Raw genomic sequence first — 19579 nt, forward strand, 5'->3', positions numbered from 1 at the left:
TTATTTCGTTTGGGGTGCTGTTAAACAAAAAGTCTACGAGGTGCAAGTTGATACCCTAGAAGATCTAAGACAGCGAATAGTCCAAGCGTGTCGAGAATTAACTCCAATTCAGTGCCGATCGGCCACTACCTCCATAATTAGAAGATGTCGTGCTTGTCTACAGTCCGGAGGCGCCCATTTTGAACAAAATATTTTTTAAATCATTTCATTTTTGATTCACTTTTCGCTTTGTCTAGGTATAATATTAATTGGTAATTTTTTGGTTGTTTCAATTTACAAATAAATTTTCATGTATTGTTTGCCATCTTATTTTATTTAAAAGTACACAACACAAGTAAATGAAGTGACTACAAACCGCCTGAAAAAATTTAGGAGTATTGCAAGGGTCGTTACGTTGTCGCATTACGACATAGTCACATTAGATGTTAGGTACTTAAATATTTCTATTGTTTTCATCATTTTTTTTTTTAAAAAAAAACACCCTATATCTCAAAAACGAAGCATCTCCTAAATAATTTTAATACTATTGGTTAAACCCAAGGGAAGGGGAGACAAAAAGGCTTATTTGACTCACACATACTCGAGACTAAGACCAATTTTAATAGGTACTATATTTTTTTAGGTTTTATGAGGAACGTCTTCCTAAAGTTTATCGACAGAATCCAGAAGCACCCTTCCGAAAAATCAATTTTGCCATGAAACTATAAGAGTTAGGAAAAAAGTGAATGTACACTTTTTGTCAATAACAAACTGTTCTATCTAAAAACAGCATCATTTTTTATTTTCAGTAGGGCCGTATTAATTTTTTTTATAATTTAATGAGTCTGAGTCCCCATAACTCCGCCACTGGTTGCTTGCGGGACTTCTACTTCTATGGAAAAATGGTATCTTATAAGAAGATGTGTCATGCCAAATTTGCCTTAAATAGCCTTCTTCATTTAGAAGTTATTTAAAAAATTCGAATTTTTTAAAAAATCTTTAACGCCCTATATTTCAAAAATGAAGCGTCTCTGGAAAAAAAATTATACTTGATTTTTTTCTTATTTTTTTAAGAGGGATATCTTCTTAAAGTTTGTCGACTCAATCCTGAAACACCCTGTATATCTTTTTTCCAATACGTATCTATACTACCAATACCAATAGCTTCTGCTACATTTCTTGGATACTTCAATTCTGTGATCCGTAGTCTTTTTTTCAATCATATTTTCTACATTATCATATTGCCATTTTGGTTTTCGTTAAAGTTGCATCCCGCCGTTGCATTCTATTTTCACTGGAGTTAAATTCCTGTCAAGCAATTTTTTATTTGATCTGATTTTTTTATTACTTCGTTATTTCATCATTTATACCTACATATACATAATACATAAATTTGTTTTTCATAAGGAACACCCTGTATATTTTTTCATGTTCGGATAAAGCTTTCTCTTACGAATACAGTGATGTAAGGTTTGATAAGTCCATCTCAAATAACAAGCGCGATATTGCGAGAAAATGACATTTATTTCAAAAAATTATTTAATATCATTTATCATAATTTATCATAACACCACTGTTGTAGCCTGACATTTTCACAAATTAGTACGTTATATAACCTTAATAAACTTCGCAAATTCATCACTGAATTTTTTGGAGCTTAGAAGGAATGGCACATTTAACAGAACGTGAAATGATAGAGATCTTAATAGTAGTTGGATATGGTAATAAGCTACGAACCCATGCGGAAGCATGTGAGATGTTTAATCAAACACATGCTGACAGACCACCAATTGCACAATCTACGGTGACTAAATTGGTCGCCAAGTTTACAGAGATTGGTGTGTAAGAGATAGGACACGACGAGATCGACCTCAAATCGTTGAAGAAACCAAGTTAAATGTATTACCGGAAATTGAAGAAAATCCCCATCAGTCAACAAGACAACTAGAGCTAAACAATAATGTGGACCAATCATATGTTGTAAAGTTGCTTCGTACAGGAATGTATCATGGATATAAAGCCCAGCTGATACACGAATTAAATTAGAATGATCCAGACCGCTCGTTGCACTTTTGTGAACAATTAATGTTACGGTGTAATGAAAATCCAAACTTTCTAAGCAACATAATTTTTTCTGACGAGGCCACATTATATTTAAATGGCTCAGTACATCGACATAATTGTAGATATTGGTCAAATGACAATCCCCAATGGGTGCAAGATTTCCACAGTCAGTGTAAAGGCAAATTAAATGTATGTGTAGTAAATCAGAGGAAGGCGATTTTTAGGTCCTTACTTTTTTGAAGAAAACCTCACTGCTGCTAATTTTTTGCGGTTTGAGTTGGTGCCGGCTGTACCAGTTCTTTTCCTCAACGCTGCAGACGGCGATATACCCCAAGGAAATATTTGGTTTCAACAAGATGGAGCTCCACCTCACTATGGCTTAGAGGTTCGGCAATATCTTGATGATATTTCCTGAAAGATGGATAGGGTGGAGAGGATATCTTGAATGGCCCCCACGTTCCCCCGACTTGACTCCTGTGGATTTTTTTCTATGGAGTTATTTAAAATCTACGGTATACTTCAATCGACCAAACAATTTAGCAGACTTACAACTGAGAATTCGTGCAGAAATGAAAAAAATCAGCCTTGAAATTATTGAGCGTAGTGTACAAAGTGTTTACAATCGCGCGGGCCAGTGCAAAATTGTTGGTGGAGGACAATTTGAAAATTTACGTTAAATTTCGTTAATTATTTGCATTTGTTTCGATTCCAAGTACAACTTCTTTTATGAAAAATGATATTAAATAATGTTTTAAATAAATGTCATTTTCTCGCAATATCTCGCTTGTTATTTGAAATAGACTCATCATAGGCGAGCGGTTCACCCCTAGAAAAAAAGGCATGAACCGACTAAATTTTTAAAACAAAAACCTACAGCATGAAACTTTTTTTTATTTTATAGAGTATTTCTCTGATAATTTACATATTTTTTTTTATATTTTTCGGCGTGATCAGTCAATTATAAACAAAAAATTTTATTTTATTTTTATTTTAAGTTCTCTGTTGTAAAATGTACTAAAATAAACACCTTTTGTTCTTTGACAAAAACTCGAAAAATGCTTCGTTTACGAGATATTTACAATTTAATGTGAAAAAAGTGACGAAATCGACAAACTCGGAATTTTTTTCTCAAAAACTACTGAACAGATTTGAATTCTAAAAAAACATAATAATCGGCAGATTTTCTACTTTAAGATATATTTTTTTGGTATTGGTCAATCATTTTATTGAAGGTCTAACACTTCAAATTATTTTTTTTTTACAATATCTTGGATTAGATTATATTTTCAATAAACATTATTATGATTTTTTTTATATGTTAATAGTACAAATGTTCAAAATATCATTTTGTTTGGTTTTGTAGCCGGAGTAAGGTTTTTGCAAGTAATTAGTAAAATTTAAATATTCGATTTTTGGTTTTATAAATGGCTAAAATTGACTTGAAAGTTATACCAAAACTAAACTAAATAGGCTTTTTAAANCGTTGCACTTTTGTGAACAATTAATGTTACGGTGTAATGAAAATCCAAACTTTCTAAGCAACATAATTTTTTCTGACGAGGCCACATTATATTTAAATGGCTCAGTACATCGCCATAATTGTAGATATTGGTCAAATGGCAATCTCCAATGGGCGCAAGAATTCCACAGTCCGTGTAAAGGCAAATTAAATGTATGTGTAGGAATCATAGGAAATCGATTTTTAGGTCCTTACTTTTTTGAAGAAAACCTCACTGCTGCTAATTTTTTGCGGTTTGAGTTGGTGCCGGCTGTAGCAGTTCTTTTCCTCAACTCTTCAGACGGCGAAATACCTACCCCAAGGAAATATTTGGTTTCAACAAGATGGAGCTCCACCTCATTTTGGCTTAGAGGTTCGGCAATATCTTGATGATATTTCCTGAAAGATGGATAGGGCGGAGAGGATATCTTGAATGGTCCCCACGTTCCCCCGACTTGACTCCTCTGGATTTTTTTCTAAAGAGTTATTTAAAATCTACGGTATACTTCAATCGACCAAACAATTTAGCAGACAATTTCTTTTATGAAAAATGATATTAAATAATTTTTTAAATAAATGTCATTTTCTCGCAATATCTCGCTTGTTATTTGAAATAGACCCATCATAGGCGAGCGGTTCACCCCTAAAAAAAAGGCATGAACCGACTAAATTTTTAAAACAAAAACCTACAGCATGAAACTTTTTTAATTTTATAGTGTATTTTTCTGATAATTTACATATTTTTTTATATACAGAAGGCCGCTGTTCGTCTTATCGCGGGTGTACCAAACTATACTCATAGTAGGGTTTACTTCCAAAAATATAAGATATTGCCACTCCCGTGCCTATATCTACTTGAATCACTGTATCGAGTTCATAAAAATTTGCCAAACATTCCGACACATTCTGGTGTACATGAATATAACACTAGGCACCGTGGAGCTCTTATAGTCCCTTTCTCTAGGATTAATATAACTAGAAATAATAAACCCAAAATAGATTTATATAATAAATTGGTTCATTTCTTCAAGCACGAGAATATTAAATTAATGTCTCTAAAATCAGTTTACAATTTCACTAAAAAAATTTTTATGACGGAATGCTATTTTAGTACTGATGAGTTTATTTCTGATATGTGTTCTATTATTTGAAATGTACTGTTATGTATGTTAAAAAGTCAATAAAGTTTATTTTATTTATTTATCTATTTCGGCGTGATCAGTCAAACAAAAAAGTTTATTTTATTTTTATTTTTATCTGTTGTAAAATGGACCAAAATAAACACTTTTTGTTCTTTGACAAAAACTCGAAAAATGCTTCGTTTACGAGATATTTACAATTTAATGTGAAAAAAGTAACGAAATCAACAAACTTTCGGAATTTTTTTCTCAAAAACACTAAACAGATTTTAATTCTGAAAAAAGCATAATAATCGTCGTCATTTTGATGCGTATGTTTATCATGATTTTCTTTAAAGTACTGTTCTTTTACTCGCTTTAGATCTTCAATAAAATCATTGACCTATACCAAAAAAATATATCTTAAAGCAGAATTAAATTAATTAAACTCTGTTCAGTAGTTTTTGAGAAAAAAATTCCGAAAGTTTGTCGATTTCGCCACTTTTTTTCACATTTTTTAAATTGTAAATATCTCGGAAACAAAGCATTTTTCGAATTTTTGTCAAAGAACAAAAAGTGTTTATTTTGGTCCATTTTTAACTGTTTTCAAAGCCATTCGTCTAGTAATTTTTTTTTACAACCATTTTGTTTATAACAATTGATTGACCACGCCCAAAAATATAAAAAAAATATGTAAACAAAAAATAGAATTGGTTTTAAAGTAAATATATGAGCAGGTGCAATTAAAAATGAATAATACACTTAACGAACCAAAGAGTTCAGTAATAATCATGAGATAGGTAGACATGAGATTGATTAAAAGTTAATGATGCAGCCAATTCGATTAAGGCAAGGATCATTAACAACAAATTACCAATCAAACCTAATCTGTTTGAAGTAATTTAGAATTTTGAAGCGAAAATAATAAAAAAACTGTTGAACACAAAAATAAATATCCTCTTTTTTTACTGACAATAAAGCCGTATCAGAATTTCGGGCATGAAATGTGTTTACTTGGATGGCATGCCCTGAAATCTAATAAACCTTTCAGTCGTATAACTTTATAATTTGATCGGTTGCAGGCTCGTGAACGGAGGAACCCCTGACGGCCATTACAGCTACGTTTTTATAGACGAAGGTGGATACGCCACGGAGTCGGAGAGCTTAATTCCGATAGCTGGCATTTTGTCAAATACCACGAACAGGGGAAAGGTAGTAGGCCAGATTGTTTTGGCCGGAGATCCCAGGCAATTAGGACCAGTCGTTCAATCTAATTTCGTTAAATTTTGCGGATACGGTGAGTTTTTATAGTTTAAATTGTGGATTCGGGAACCTCTTCTACACAGGGTGTAGGTAACTTTGAAAAGGGTTTACATAGTGGCTACATTTATCATCGCAACATTGCAATATTGTTTTCTCAAATTCCTTCATCAAAATTGAATTTATATAAAAATCCTTCTCGTAACTTTGATACCCCACCGATGAATATGCTAGTGTAATCTCAATTGGAAGTTACGATGTGCATTGTTGTTAAATTTCATCCATTTGATTTGTATTAAGGCGGGTATTCACTTGTGGCAATGCTCCGTAACGTAACAACGAACATGTTACGGCCTGTTGTAAAAGGTGACACGGTTCGCTGCGAAAGTATGTGTGGTTTTGGTCGTATCATTTATTCCGTAACGTAGCAAAATAAGGTTACGAGACGACACAGGAACATAAACTCGCAGTATGAACCTGACTGCAATAATGGATTTGTCACTGCAATTGCAGTTAGCAGTAGCGTCATATATTTTTATTCATCATAAAATTTTGAAGAATAAGAAACGAAATCTCCGGAAATCTTTTCTTTACTCCACTCCATGGCACAAACATAGAAAAACACACTCTTTCTAGTCACTGCAGAAAACAGACTGATCCCTGACCAAGTACAAAAGACTGACGAAACAAAAAATAAGACAAAATCACATGTGCAATAGGCGACGTTACGGCCAAAAGGGTAACCCCGGCTCAACATGTGGCAGAAAGTACTGTCGCATCCCTTTGATGCGACGACTAAAAACCGACAACTGATGGTTCGTCCCGGATTAGTTACGCGTGCCAAATTTGTACGATGCAACAATTATCCGTCTCCACTAGCTGTAACGTAACATGTTCGGTGTTACGTTACGGGGCATTTGACACAATGGATACCCGCCTTTAGATTGTTGATATCTCATTTAGTTTTTGTGATATTGTTTTGAGTATAGCGTGTTTAAGTGTTGGTAACGATTTTTGAAATGTACGTTCTTTCGGAACAACTACGCAACATCAAATTTTCCGGGAAAACTCACGGAAACGTTTGAATTTTTGAAACAAGCTTACGGACATGATGCTCTGGTTCATGCGCAGTGCTACAAATGATTTTCACGATTTAAAAGTGGTCCTCAATCAATTGACGGTGATCCTCGACCAGGAAGGTCTTCGACTTCAAGTGATAACTCCCTCGTATAGAAAGTCAAAGATCTGGTGCATGTAAATTGCCGATTGACTGTCAGAGAAATTGCAGAAGAGGTTACCATCTCAATTCGTCTGTTGGGCAAAGTCCCAGCAGACGACAGCTAAACAAAGGCTCAGCCAAGTACAAATGATTGCCTGTCTGAGCATAACTGGAACTATGCGAACAACACCCACCATAGCAATGGAGATAATGCTGTGTCTGCCACCTCTGGCTATCTATCTAAGAGAAGTGACCTTAACAACCATGCTTCGCCTTCAAACCGGATGTAGGATATAGAGAAGTTAGTAGTCGCCTATAGAATGGGGTCGTCAAGAAGATGCCCCTTCTGCAAGCAGACACTGACAATCTCCTCGGTTTGCGTTCGACAGACCCCACACCGTACTCATTAGAAGATAGGAGGAGACTTTCCGCGAAGATGTAATCAACGTCTTCACAGACGGATAAAAACGGAAGGAAGGTGCAGGATGTGAAATTTATTCTAAATCCTTGCATATCCGATATCAGTGGGCAACAGATATGCATAGCCGCTAAAGAAATTGCCTGTAAGCACACTACGGGTAAAACCTTCAGAATCTTCACAGATAGTAGACAAGCATTACTGATCTTACGTAATCATAAGATTCAATGGCAATAAAGCTGACAAGTTAGTCAAGAGTGTATCGGATCTCAATATTTTTGGGCCCGGTCCCTACAGTGTGCTTCCGCTGCCAGCACTTATTAGAATCATTAAGGAAATCACCCACAAAGAGTTTATGAAACGATGGGATGATACAAATACTTGTCAATTTGCTAAGGAGTTCTTAGAATACCCCAGCAAGGATACAGCCAAAAAATATCTGGTCATATCTAGGTCAAATCTTTGCCTAGTGACTGGACACTAAGGAAGCACCTTCACAACATGAGGAAGTATGAAACACCTTTTTGTAGGGGTTGTGAACAGAAAGACGAGGCAGTACCACATGTGCTATACGAATGTACATCATCACCTTTTTCTTGTAATAGGTTAGTTAGCGGCTCAGGTGGATTGATCTCCTAACGGGAGGAAATACAAAGGGCCCAATGGGGCCTGAGTGCTGTAGCTTTTAAGCCACCTTTCCTTAATTCCGGATTCCAGATTCCATACTTATCTCATACTAAACTCACCCTAATCGTATTCTTCAATGAGTCACTTAAATCGTACTTGAATTGCCCTCACAAATGAGTGCTAGGTTAGTGACATATTAATAGTGTCTGACGTGTGCTTATACATATGTTACTAATTTATTTATTTTGTGGTTTGATAATATTCTAGCAGTATATTTTAGAAATAATTAAGTCCAGGTATTTAATATAATAATATTATGTACGTGAACGCTATATAAATTATAATTATTTTTTAGTTCTGTTACATACGTTGTTGATTGCTTGTCAAACATTCTACTCTAAATGAAGTACATAGTAGGGAAAATGAACTAAATATGATTATTATTACTTGGATCTGGTATTCAGACCCATGTATTTCCATGTATTTTTTCCGCTGAATCCGAATCTGCCTTCAGATTTGGTCCAAAGGGTCTGAGTTTTCGGAAAAATTAAACGTATGATTTTTCACTCTTTTAATTCCAATTTATCATCATAGTCAGACAAGCTGGTCCGATTTCATTCAAAAACAGAAAATAGATTAAAAAGACTTCCAAGATCTGGGATGTTTAATGAACTACAAGTTGCACTTCCTTCATTCACATCTGGATTGGTTTCCTGAAAATCTTGGAGATTATAGCGAAGAACAAGGCTACCGATTTCATCAGGATAGGAAGGTTACAGAACAGCGATATCAAGGAAGATGGGATGAAAACATGATGGCCGATTTTTGTTAGTTGTACGAAAAATAGAAGGACTAAACGAAAGCGTAACTCGTTGCATAGATCCTTTGAAGAAAAAAGAACACGTTATAGCAACAAAAATCAGAATGATTTGTAGATATTGTTTTCTTTTGTTTAGAAAGTAGAGTATTCTACAAGTTTTATTGCATTCTCAATCTTCTAGGAATCTAGGCTGTTATCTCATCTCTCAGTACAAAAAGTATATGGATATATGGTAGATGGGTGGGTTTTATAGGTGGTAGAGGTGGATGATAGAAAGATGAATGAATTCATAAATGGGTGGGTGGATAAAAAGATGGATCCAGAACTGCCACACGAATTATGCCATGAAAATGGCGTTTTTAATCTATTTTCTGTTTTTGAATGAAATTGGACCAGCTTGTCTGACTATGATGATAAATTGGAATTAAAATAGTGAAAAATCATACGTCTAGTGAGCTGGTAGAATAATTTGATTTTTTATAACTTTCGTCGATCGTAAATTACGTTTTTTGTGAATTTTGACCTTTTTTTTTAATTTTCCCGAAAACTCAGACCCGTTGGGACAAATCTGAAGGCAGATTCGGATTCAGCGGAAAAAAATACATGGAAATACATGTGTCTGAATACCAGATCCGATACTTTTTTATTTTGTGGGGCTGTGAATTAATTAGACCTTTTGATTTTCATTATTTATTTAAATGTAATTTATTATATATACACTTTCAACGTGAGTTATTCAAATTCAAAATAAAGAAATACTGTGACATTAGGTTTCCACTGATGACATACTTTTGGTAATATTTGAGTAGTCAATTGTTCCCTTATCTAGTAATTTGTGGTTTGATGCACACTCAAATTAGTCACTCATTTATACACATTTCTGAATACCAGAATTGAGAATGAGATGAGGGCATACCCTAAGTTCAGTGAAGCATATGTTTGATATGAGTGAAATGTTAGTATAGATTTAGGGAAGTCTCTGAATTTGACCCTAAGTCTAATAAAATGAAACGATGACATGTACAGCCAAGCGCCCTGCTGTCATATCACATCAGGTGGATTGATATAAAGCTCCTTTAACCTAGGTCACAAGTCATTGATATTGTGATTCACAAATAAACACAGTGCCTGGCTCTCGAAATGTTACTTTATTTTAAACTTATTGTAGAGCAAATTTAAAATTTTTTGTAGAAATATCCTGTTATCCATTTCCTTGAAACTGCTATCCAGATTCCTATTTTCTGAGGATGTATCGGTATTTCAGTAAAGTTGTGCGGATATTCTGTTGTCTAAGTTTTATAATTCTGACTCGTTATATAACCAGATAAATGTACCGATGCCTCATCGGAATGAAACATCAGGTCTAACAAATTATCGTCGTTTAGATGTACATTAAACAATATTGTACTCATAGACTGTAATCAGGTAAACGCAACTCTTCCACAATACTTACAAATTTTATAGGGATGCATATGCAGCTGCTTTTTTAATGCCTTATGACAAGATGTAACTGACACACTTACGAATATGTTATATGTACAACTATTTCTCGTAAATTCACGAATTAATCAACATAAACTTGCGAGATTTTATAGGTTGATAAACATATATTAAGCCTAAAAAAAATGGTAATATTTAAAGAAATTCAAAATTATTTTATTAATCATGTGTAATTTGTTTTAGCGTAAGAGTACCTTTACCTTTAGCATAAAAAAATTACATAGCTCAAACTACATTAAGTTCATCGCAGTACCTGTTTAAGTAGATAACTATGAAACACATTTCCTACCACCTTAAAAGAGAAAGTTTGCCCTTGCAAATACAGTGTTTTTCTTCATATTAGGTCAATTAGATTATATAAGCACAGAAACACTGGTAAACGCTGCTAAATTGTACAGAAAACAAGCACAAAAACATAATCCGAATTGACATTTGAATTTTTTTGGCAAAGGCATATCGCCCGATAAGTTTAACATCTTTCCTCCTGAAAACGTTGGAGAGAATAGTTGATAGGCATATAAGGGACAGGGTGTTGAGGGCAAATCCTCTGCACGGATACCAATACGCCTATCAGGCAGGCAGATCAGCCGACACAGCCCTTCATAGCCTAGTCTCTAGGATAGGGAGGGCGATGGACGACAAAAATCTAGCTTTGGCAGCTTTTTTAGATATTGAAGGGGCATTTGATAATACACCTTTTGAATCTATTAATTCGGCATTGATGACACTTTGTGTCGTTGGATAGATAACATGTTGAGAAACCGGACAGTAACAGCTACCCTTTCGGGAGAGACATCCAGGTGTAAGGTAGGGCGGGGCAGCCCCCAGGGAGGCGTACTGTCTCCCTTGTTATGGGGATTAGTGGTGGACGGCGCACTGGAGGGCCTTAATCGAAAGGGATTTTATACACAAGGCTATGCGGACGACTTAGTCGTTCTCATAGTCGGAAAACATAATATTATCGTTTCAGAACTCATGAAAGAGGCTTTGAAATGGATAGATGACTGGTGTAAGGGGCAGGCACTGTCAGTAAACCCTGACAAAACGGTCGTAGTACCCCTCACCAGGAGAAGGAATTTAATTGGACTCTCTGAACCTATGATAGGGGAGAGGAGCATTACACTTTCCAGGGAAGTAAAGTATCTAGGAGTGATACTGGATAATAAACTTACCTGGAATGCGCACTTGGAAAAAGTGGTGAGTAAGGTGAGACAGACATTGTGTGTATGCCGTCGCCTTATTGGGAGCACCTGGGGACTGAAACCAAAGATGTCATACTGGTTGTATACGTCGATAGTAAGACATAGGATCCTTTACGGCGCTGTGGTTTGGTGGCAGAAAACACAACAGGCCACAGCGAGGGACAAACTGAATAGAATTCAGAGATTGGCCTGTTTAGGTATAACGGGGGCGATGGCATCGACCCCGACAACTGCACTAGAAGTCATGCTAAATCTGCCACCGCTGCATATAGTGGTGGAAAGAGAAGCGCGGCTAGCAGCATATCGACTCAGAAATAACAATGACTGGAGGGGTGGTTCCCACTCCAGGATCATAGACACATCTATGTTGGAACCAACTTTAGGGATGGTATCTGACAAGATGGTTCCAAGGTTTCACTTCCACAATCCATTTGAGACTCGAATAGAGGATCAAAGCAAGTGGGAGGAAAGGATTAATACTCTGGAAAGGTGGAGCCTAGTATGGTTTACAGATGGCTCCAAAATGACCAGAGGGACGGGTGCAGGAATATATGGACTCAGACCCAGATGGAGTGCAAGCTACAGTCTGGGGGAGTACCCCACTGTATTCCAAGCAGAAATCTTCGCGATAATGGCGTGTCTGGCAGAGAATGTACGTAGAGGTTACAGACGTAAACTCATATATATATTCTCTGATAGTCAAGCTGCAATTAAAGCTTTAGCCGCACTCAAGGTAAGTTCAAAACTGGTGTGGGACTGTTTACAGATGCTGACTGAACTGGCCACCAACAATACAGTCAGACTGTGTTGGGTGCCAGGGCACAAAGGCATCTGTGGAAATGAGAAAGCGGATGAACTTGCTAGGAAGGGATCCGAGACAGAGTTCATTGGCCCGGAGCCGTTCTGTGGCACATCTCCCAGTGTGGTCAGGCGGGCTCTGGGCAAATGGACTGAGACAGAACACAGGAAATACTGGACTTCAAGGCCAGGACATAGCCATTCTAAGGAGCTTATGGAGTATCCTTCGAAGGGAAGAGCGAATGAGCTACTGAGCTTGAACAGAATCCGGCTCAGGAAAGTGACAGGACTCATAACGGGACACTGTCACTTTAGGAAACATCTACATAAGCTAAAGCTTGTAGACAGTCCGGTCTGCCGAGGATGTGAATCGGCGGATGAAACTTCTCTGCATATCCTGGGCGAGTGCCCGGGATTTGCACGTAGCAGAATGGCGCTCCTTGGAAGACCCTATTTGGAACCCAAGGAACTGAGAGAAGTGTCAGCAAGGAAGCTTTTGGACTTTGTAAAAAGGACAAATCTACTTGCTGAATAGGACTGGTAGTGGGACGCACAATAGGCCTAATTAGGCCGCAGTGCTATGGGACTTTTCAAGGACCAACCACTAGATGAATATGAAGATGAAGATGAAAACATTTGAACCAAGGTCCCAGTTGGAGATTTTTCTCTAATAATTTCCAAAGCACCAACTTAATGAAATCAAATTTACTGAGCACCAAAATAAATCTGATCACGTGAGACTCAGACAATGGTGGAGACAACTTTCTATAGTCCACCAAAACACAGTTCTGGGCTGGCAACTAGCAGCGACAATTGTAACGATGTCTAAATTCACATCGTTTCTAAATATAACTTTCCGGGACCTTCGCTAAAGTCTTCCCAAGAATCTTTTCTCTTTTACACCGTCTATATTAGGAACAGCTCCCACTTTCGAGTATGCCAGTTACTCGTTTTAATATACCGAATGTTCTAGAGTATCCAAGAACTTTTGCATCAAACTAATCATCATATTCTGATGTCTTTTTTGTCAAACACATTTGCTGGTTTTAGTGTTTACTACTAACAAATACATTCTTTGTATTTTTCAGGTACGTCCATGTTGGAAAGATTAATAGATACATGTAAAATATACGCTAGAGACGAAAGTCAGGTCATACCTTACAACGACAGATACGTAACGAAGCTGTTAAGGAATTACAGATCGAACAAGGAGATACTAAATATACCCAACAAATTATTCTACCACAACGAACTCATTCCAGTCGGCAGTGTATCCTCGGACATGTTTACGTACTGGGAACATTTAATGACGCCCGGATTTCCTGTTATTTTTCATCATATCGTTGGGGAAGATAGCAGGGAGTATAATTCTCCGAGGTAAGGGGATAAATGGGTTTAACGGAGCGTTAATTTGATACTTATTTTCTCGTTATGACGTTTTTATTGAAGTTAAATCGTAATTGCATTTTTAATTAAACGCTGGTATTTTAAATGAAAATTAATAATAACTTCTTTTTTATATTATTACACACAAGAAAACAAGTTTTTCGTTCCGTTGGTTAAATAGAGATCATTATTAAACTCTTAAAAAGATTTATTCAAGGCACAAGACAAATATTCTTGTGTGAGAGGACTCCATAGCAAATAGGCAACCAGCAACACATTTTTATAGATTTTATTACATAGTGTGTCTAAATGTGAATCAATGCACAAATAACCGACTTTCCACCATTCTAACGCAGATTTTCTATAAAGTGGAGTTGTAAAGAAATTTGTAATTTGCCGCTTTTAAACAAACGGCAATTTTTTTAACCAAAAAGTTATTTGAGTTTCAAACTAAGTCCATTTTATAGAAAATCTGCCGTAAAATGGGGGAAAGTCTGTTATTTGTGCATTAATTCATATTTAGACAAACTGTGTAATAAAATCTATGAAAATGTATTGCTGGTTGCCTATTTGCTATAGAGTCCTCTTAAAATATAATTCCACTGTTGATTCTTAAGCTAGGATATGTTACACTCACATGACCTTGATCATATTCTAATGTGTTGCAATTATACTTTTAATGAATTTGTTTGGAACATCTATCTGTCAGCCCTATAAAAAATGTTCAGTTCGTGTCTTTATATGAAAAATCCCAACTTTGAGATGAACTTGTTGGATGAAGAAACGTAAACTATTATTGCAGAAAAATTTGCTCTTAACAATAAATATTATGAACATTCATAAATCATAATTCCATTCTTGTTGAATAACTAGCTTTTCCTTGTTCGAAAAATGTTTAATAGAACCATTGGCTGGTGCACCAACACTCTGACGGCGATCTGCCAGATATTAGGCCTAGAACACATTATTAGAACGTACATGTCGACACGTTAATGCGTCACATCACAACACTATTCTTCAGGTACACTGATCACGTTATTCTGAAATGCTATTTGTCCAGACGGTATTTAATTATGTACCTTTTCAAGAGTTGATTTTAGGCGAAAATAGAAGAGGAAAAAATGTCTTTAATTAAGTTTTTTACAAAATGTGACTAGTTACAAATCGAATAAATCATGATTATTATTGTAAAAATCGAAAATAATTGGGTTAAAAAACATTACTTTTTGGGAATTTTTTGGGGGTCTTTAAATTGGGTATAGGACCTTCATACTTGCTTCAAGAAAACTTCATGTTATATAGAATCATCACACCAAATTTCATCAAAATCGGTTTGATAAATTTTGTATAATAATTTTGCAATCTCAAATTTGAAAAGAAATATTGCAAATTTTTAAAATTGCGCAGCAAAACCAAGGCCCTTAGAAACTTGAAAATTTAATCACATATAGAAGGGCTCTCAAGCTTTCACACGCTTTCTGAAAAATTCGAATCCGTCAATTAGGAGGAGCTCTGGCGCTTGTTTAAACATTGGTCGACTTTTTGTACTTATAAACAATTAGAATAACTTTGTGAATATTCAGGCAAATGAAATTTTAAAATAAATAGGTTTTAAAAGTTCTTGGAAAGACGCTTCTTTAAAAAAAAAACAGATCGATTGGTCAATTAATTACGTAGTTATAGCTGATCAAAATTAACCATCATTTACTCTAAATGTACTGGGACATCCGGGCTAATCTTTCGAAAAATACCTTTGGTATTCCGAGTACTTACCAGGTTTAAGTTTGCAATACTTTTCTTCATTGGCAACCTACTATAAAACGTATTTAAAGTAATTTATGCAAGCGAGAAATTCAAGAAAATCGTACGGGTGGCGGTTAAAAATTTTCAATATCTCGGCTTCTAGAGGTCCGATTTTGATGATTTCTTTTTAAATCGATGTCTCGCGATTTAAAAATTTGAAAATACGCTAATTGTTTTTTAACTCGCGAGACATCGATTTAAAGAAAAATCAAAATTGGACCTCTAGAAACTGAGATATGAAAAAAATTTTAAGCGTGTTGCGGTTTTAAACTCGCCGATTCAATTTCGAGCAGGCCGAAGCGGCCGCGCTCTCTGCTTCCCCCACCACCACCACCCGTACGATTTTCTTGAATTTGAATAGTTATTTATGGTATAGTTTTTCCGATATCAATTGAAGAACCAACAGATTGATAGTATGTACCGGGTTCGGTCGCTGACGCAGCAACTCGGCATTGAAATATTAGAAAAACTTGTTCCCATATTTATTTAGTCATACCCATATACAGGTCTGGTCGAACTAAACGTGGAGGCGATAGAAATGTATACGCTCAGTTGAAGAATGCGAGCGCGGGCAAAGGAAAACGATTACAGTTGCATTGGGCTACTGGGCAATAAATCACAGCAGACCACAAGTGGTTGATAAATTGCTCAGCAGTGCAGTGCAGCAATGCGGAATTTGGTGTGATTCAGGTAATTTTAATTTATTATATGCACCTTGTATCAATAATTCATTTTACAATTGCGAAAGGGAGAAATAAGAGGGAGATATTTTGTTTACTAATATTATTACAGCATGGCATTTTGGAGACCTTTTGAAACGGAACAAAACGAAATTTACCATCAATATAATAAAATTCTTTGAGGGCATAAATAATTAAAATATGTTGTTGGCCAAATGAACATATAATAGAGATTTTCTACACATTATATACAAATTATTATAATTTTTTACCTTTAGCAGAAAATTTTTTTAGGACGCCTATGAACAGTTTTACTACAAAATTGTACGAGAAGCTTACCGAGTATCTAATATCTTCGTTAATATCTGCAACTTACCACCATCATAAAAAATTTATCGATAATGTATACAGACAAGTTAGGTATAATGGTTCTATCTGGTGTGGGTAAATGCGGGTGTTTTGTGTTTGAATGTGTTCGTTCAGCCGCATTGTTGTAGATAATGCGCGAGATTGATTAATTTTTTGCTTAACGACAGGAGGAAATTGGCTTTCATGAGCTTCATTGGGGGCTAACAGATAATAGAAAACTATGTTAATAATAATATGGTAATAACTACGTAACACTGAGGTATCGATATTATGTGTATATACCTACAGAATTTAATTTTAGTCGAAATTTGTATACAGGCTGGTTCAGTCATAATGTCATTAATTTTAAGGGAGGTAGCGAAAAATTTTAAAATGTACATTTACGTTGAAAAATATTTTCAAATCGTATTTAAATCCCTTTTAGGACCGCTCCTGATCGCTGACCCAAAAAGGTTTATCGAGAGTGAATCTTGACCTACCGTATTATTTGGTCACTAACTTAGTTTTTACTGCAGTTTTAATACGTTGTGAACGACAAGGAGTTAACAGATCTTTTTACCTAGACACATGAATGAATAACATATTTTGTGCAAAATTCAATTCTAAAACTTTTTTCCTCTTCAATATTCTTCCACAATGCATAGGTTCCGAGATATAAGTAAAGAAGTAAATTTTTTAAACAGTTTTGCAATTTTGAAAATGACCTCGCCCAGATCTAGGGGTCTACACTTTTATTATGTGAGTTGTATTAAAGGTAATCCAGACAAAATTTGTTTGCCCCCGCTTAAATCCACCTCAAAACAGATCCGCCCTGATCTATTCATATTAATAAAACAACATTTTGTATGATACATATCAAAAACATTGACATTAGGATTAGATTAATGTGAATTGTTATTTTACGTAACCAATAAATTTCATTTCTAAAAATATACACCGGGTGGGGCATTTATCTTGAGACAAAATAATGTCTCGGTTGGACTCGATTATTTCAAAAAAAGTTTCAGACAAAAATTGTAGGGCACCGAGGGGGCCATTGAAAGGTCCATATAACGACTTCCGGTCTAGACCGGAAGTTGTTTTTTTAGACCAGAAGTTAATTTTTTTAAATGGAAACATCCTTTTTTACCACGATTTTTTATTGAAAAACGAAAAAAAATACTTTTTGTTCTTACTATTTTTGCGATTGAACCCATATTTTGGCCATAAAATGGTCATAAAAAACAAAAAAAAAAAAAAACAAAAATCTAGAGACAACGCAGTACCTTGTTGCGATCGCTTTTTTAGAAAATGTTTCATAGAAAAGTTGTAGGGAGAAAAGGGGGCTATCTTGACATGACCGTGAAAACGACCTTGACCTTGACTTCAAGATCGTTTGAAGATCAACGCCAAGGTCGAAAAACGACGTGGACGTAGTAGTTTTATATTCCCTTTGCGGTGTTTATTTTCGGTGAAATGAAGAATTTCTTCAGATTTCTGAAGATTTTTATGATTTGCTGAACACTGAAGTGTGTATTTGATCCGTGGCATTTTCTATTCGCTGGTACAATCAGGACAAAAACCGTATGAGTGCGTATCTGTTATAGGTTACGGTTTGAGGACAATGGAGACCATGGCCAATTATTTAATAGCCGTTTTAAACACAACTGACATGCGAATGAGAAATCTTATGGTTTGTACAAATATTTGTGAATGGAATAAGTGAGAACAGTCTATTAACATCTCAAATAATAGTACAGCTTAGCGCAACTATTGATTATTATGATAACATTATACATTGGAATGTATTCCATGTTATTTCATATTTGAAGTTGCTCGGAAAAATGTTAAAATTAACACTACAACTAAAAAACTTCTTATATAGGGTATCCCGGTACTTGATACAAAAAAGTCGAGTTCATATAATTTTTTTTCATACGGGCCTTCGTTAATAAGTTACGGGCCCTCGAAGGTGAAAAGTAAAGTTATTTTTATTTACAGCCTCTAAACCATTAACATCAGCATGATGCAAATTTGGTGATCGATAACATATGCGTACAGCTTGTTTCTGATGTTGTAACTGAAACTTCATTATACCCAGAATGGCAGGTATGGCGATCGCAATCTGCCTGTCTCAAAAATAAGTTCCCTCAATAATTTTCCAACAATAACACCCTCTTGGTTAAACTCGGTAAAATTGAGAGTTAAGGAAATATTTCTGATTTTATGTCACAGTGCACATCGAGTGGCGCCTCCACCATTTTTGGTTTTTAATTTTTAATTGGACATAATTACTATACTAAAACCGTACATGTTTTTAAAATAAGAGCCTAGAAAATGTAACTGTCTGCTAATGTAATTTTCGTTAACAAAATTTGACAAATACACTTTACACATAAAACAAAACAGAAGAACAAAACAAAAATAAGTTAAGAGAAATAATTTAAAAGAAAGGAACTGTAAAAATACATTTTCAATATGGGCATCTTCCACCTTCGCACACTTCCTAAGTCTACGAATGTTATTTTGTACACGAAACAACATTTCTGGGGTATGTCTAGTATTATCACAATGCAAATTAATTCTTTGTAGCAATTCATCCCTTGTCTGTACTGAGGTTGCGTACACTAAACTTTTTAGGTATTCCCACAGGAAGAAGTCCATCAGGTTAAAGACTAGAGAACGTGGAGGCCATAAAATTGGGCCGCCACTCCCAATCCATTTATTATTAAACACAATGGATAAATAATTTTGTACATCAAAATTGAAATGGTGAGGAGCAATCGTGCATGAACCAAACGTTTCTTTGGGTGTCTAATGGAACATAGTCTAATAATGTCTGAAAATTATTTTGTAAAA

At 35.4% G+C, this 19579-nt stretch overlaps 1 protein-coding gene across 1 annotated transcript in view; it reads left to right on the plus strand.

Annotated features, from left to right (window-relative positions):
• LOC108909502 (putative helicase mov-10-B.1) overlaps positions 1 to 19579 on the plus strand; it is a gene marked incomplete at its 5' end in the record, with an annotated part of 61630 nt that overhangs the window by 21021 nt on the left and 21030 nt on the right. Inside the window, 2 exon segments of the mRNA XM_018713865.1 lie at positions 5742 to 5956; positions 13592 to 13880. Of these exon segments, the coding sequence (XP_018569381.1) occupies positions 5742 to 5956; positions 13592 to 13880 (504 nt within the window).

The sequence above is a fragment of the Anoplophora glabripennis genome, unplaced genomic scaffold (assembly GCF_000390285.2).
Source record: "Anoplophora glabripennis isolate ALB-LARVAE unplaced genomic scaffold, Agla_2.0 scaffold476, whole genome shotgun sequence".
Classification (NCBI taxonomy): Eukaryota; Metazoa; Arthropoda; class Insecta; order Coleoptera; family Cerambycidae; genus Anoplophora; species Anoplophora glabripennis.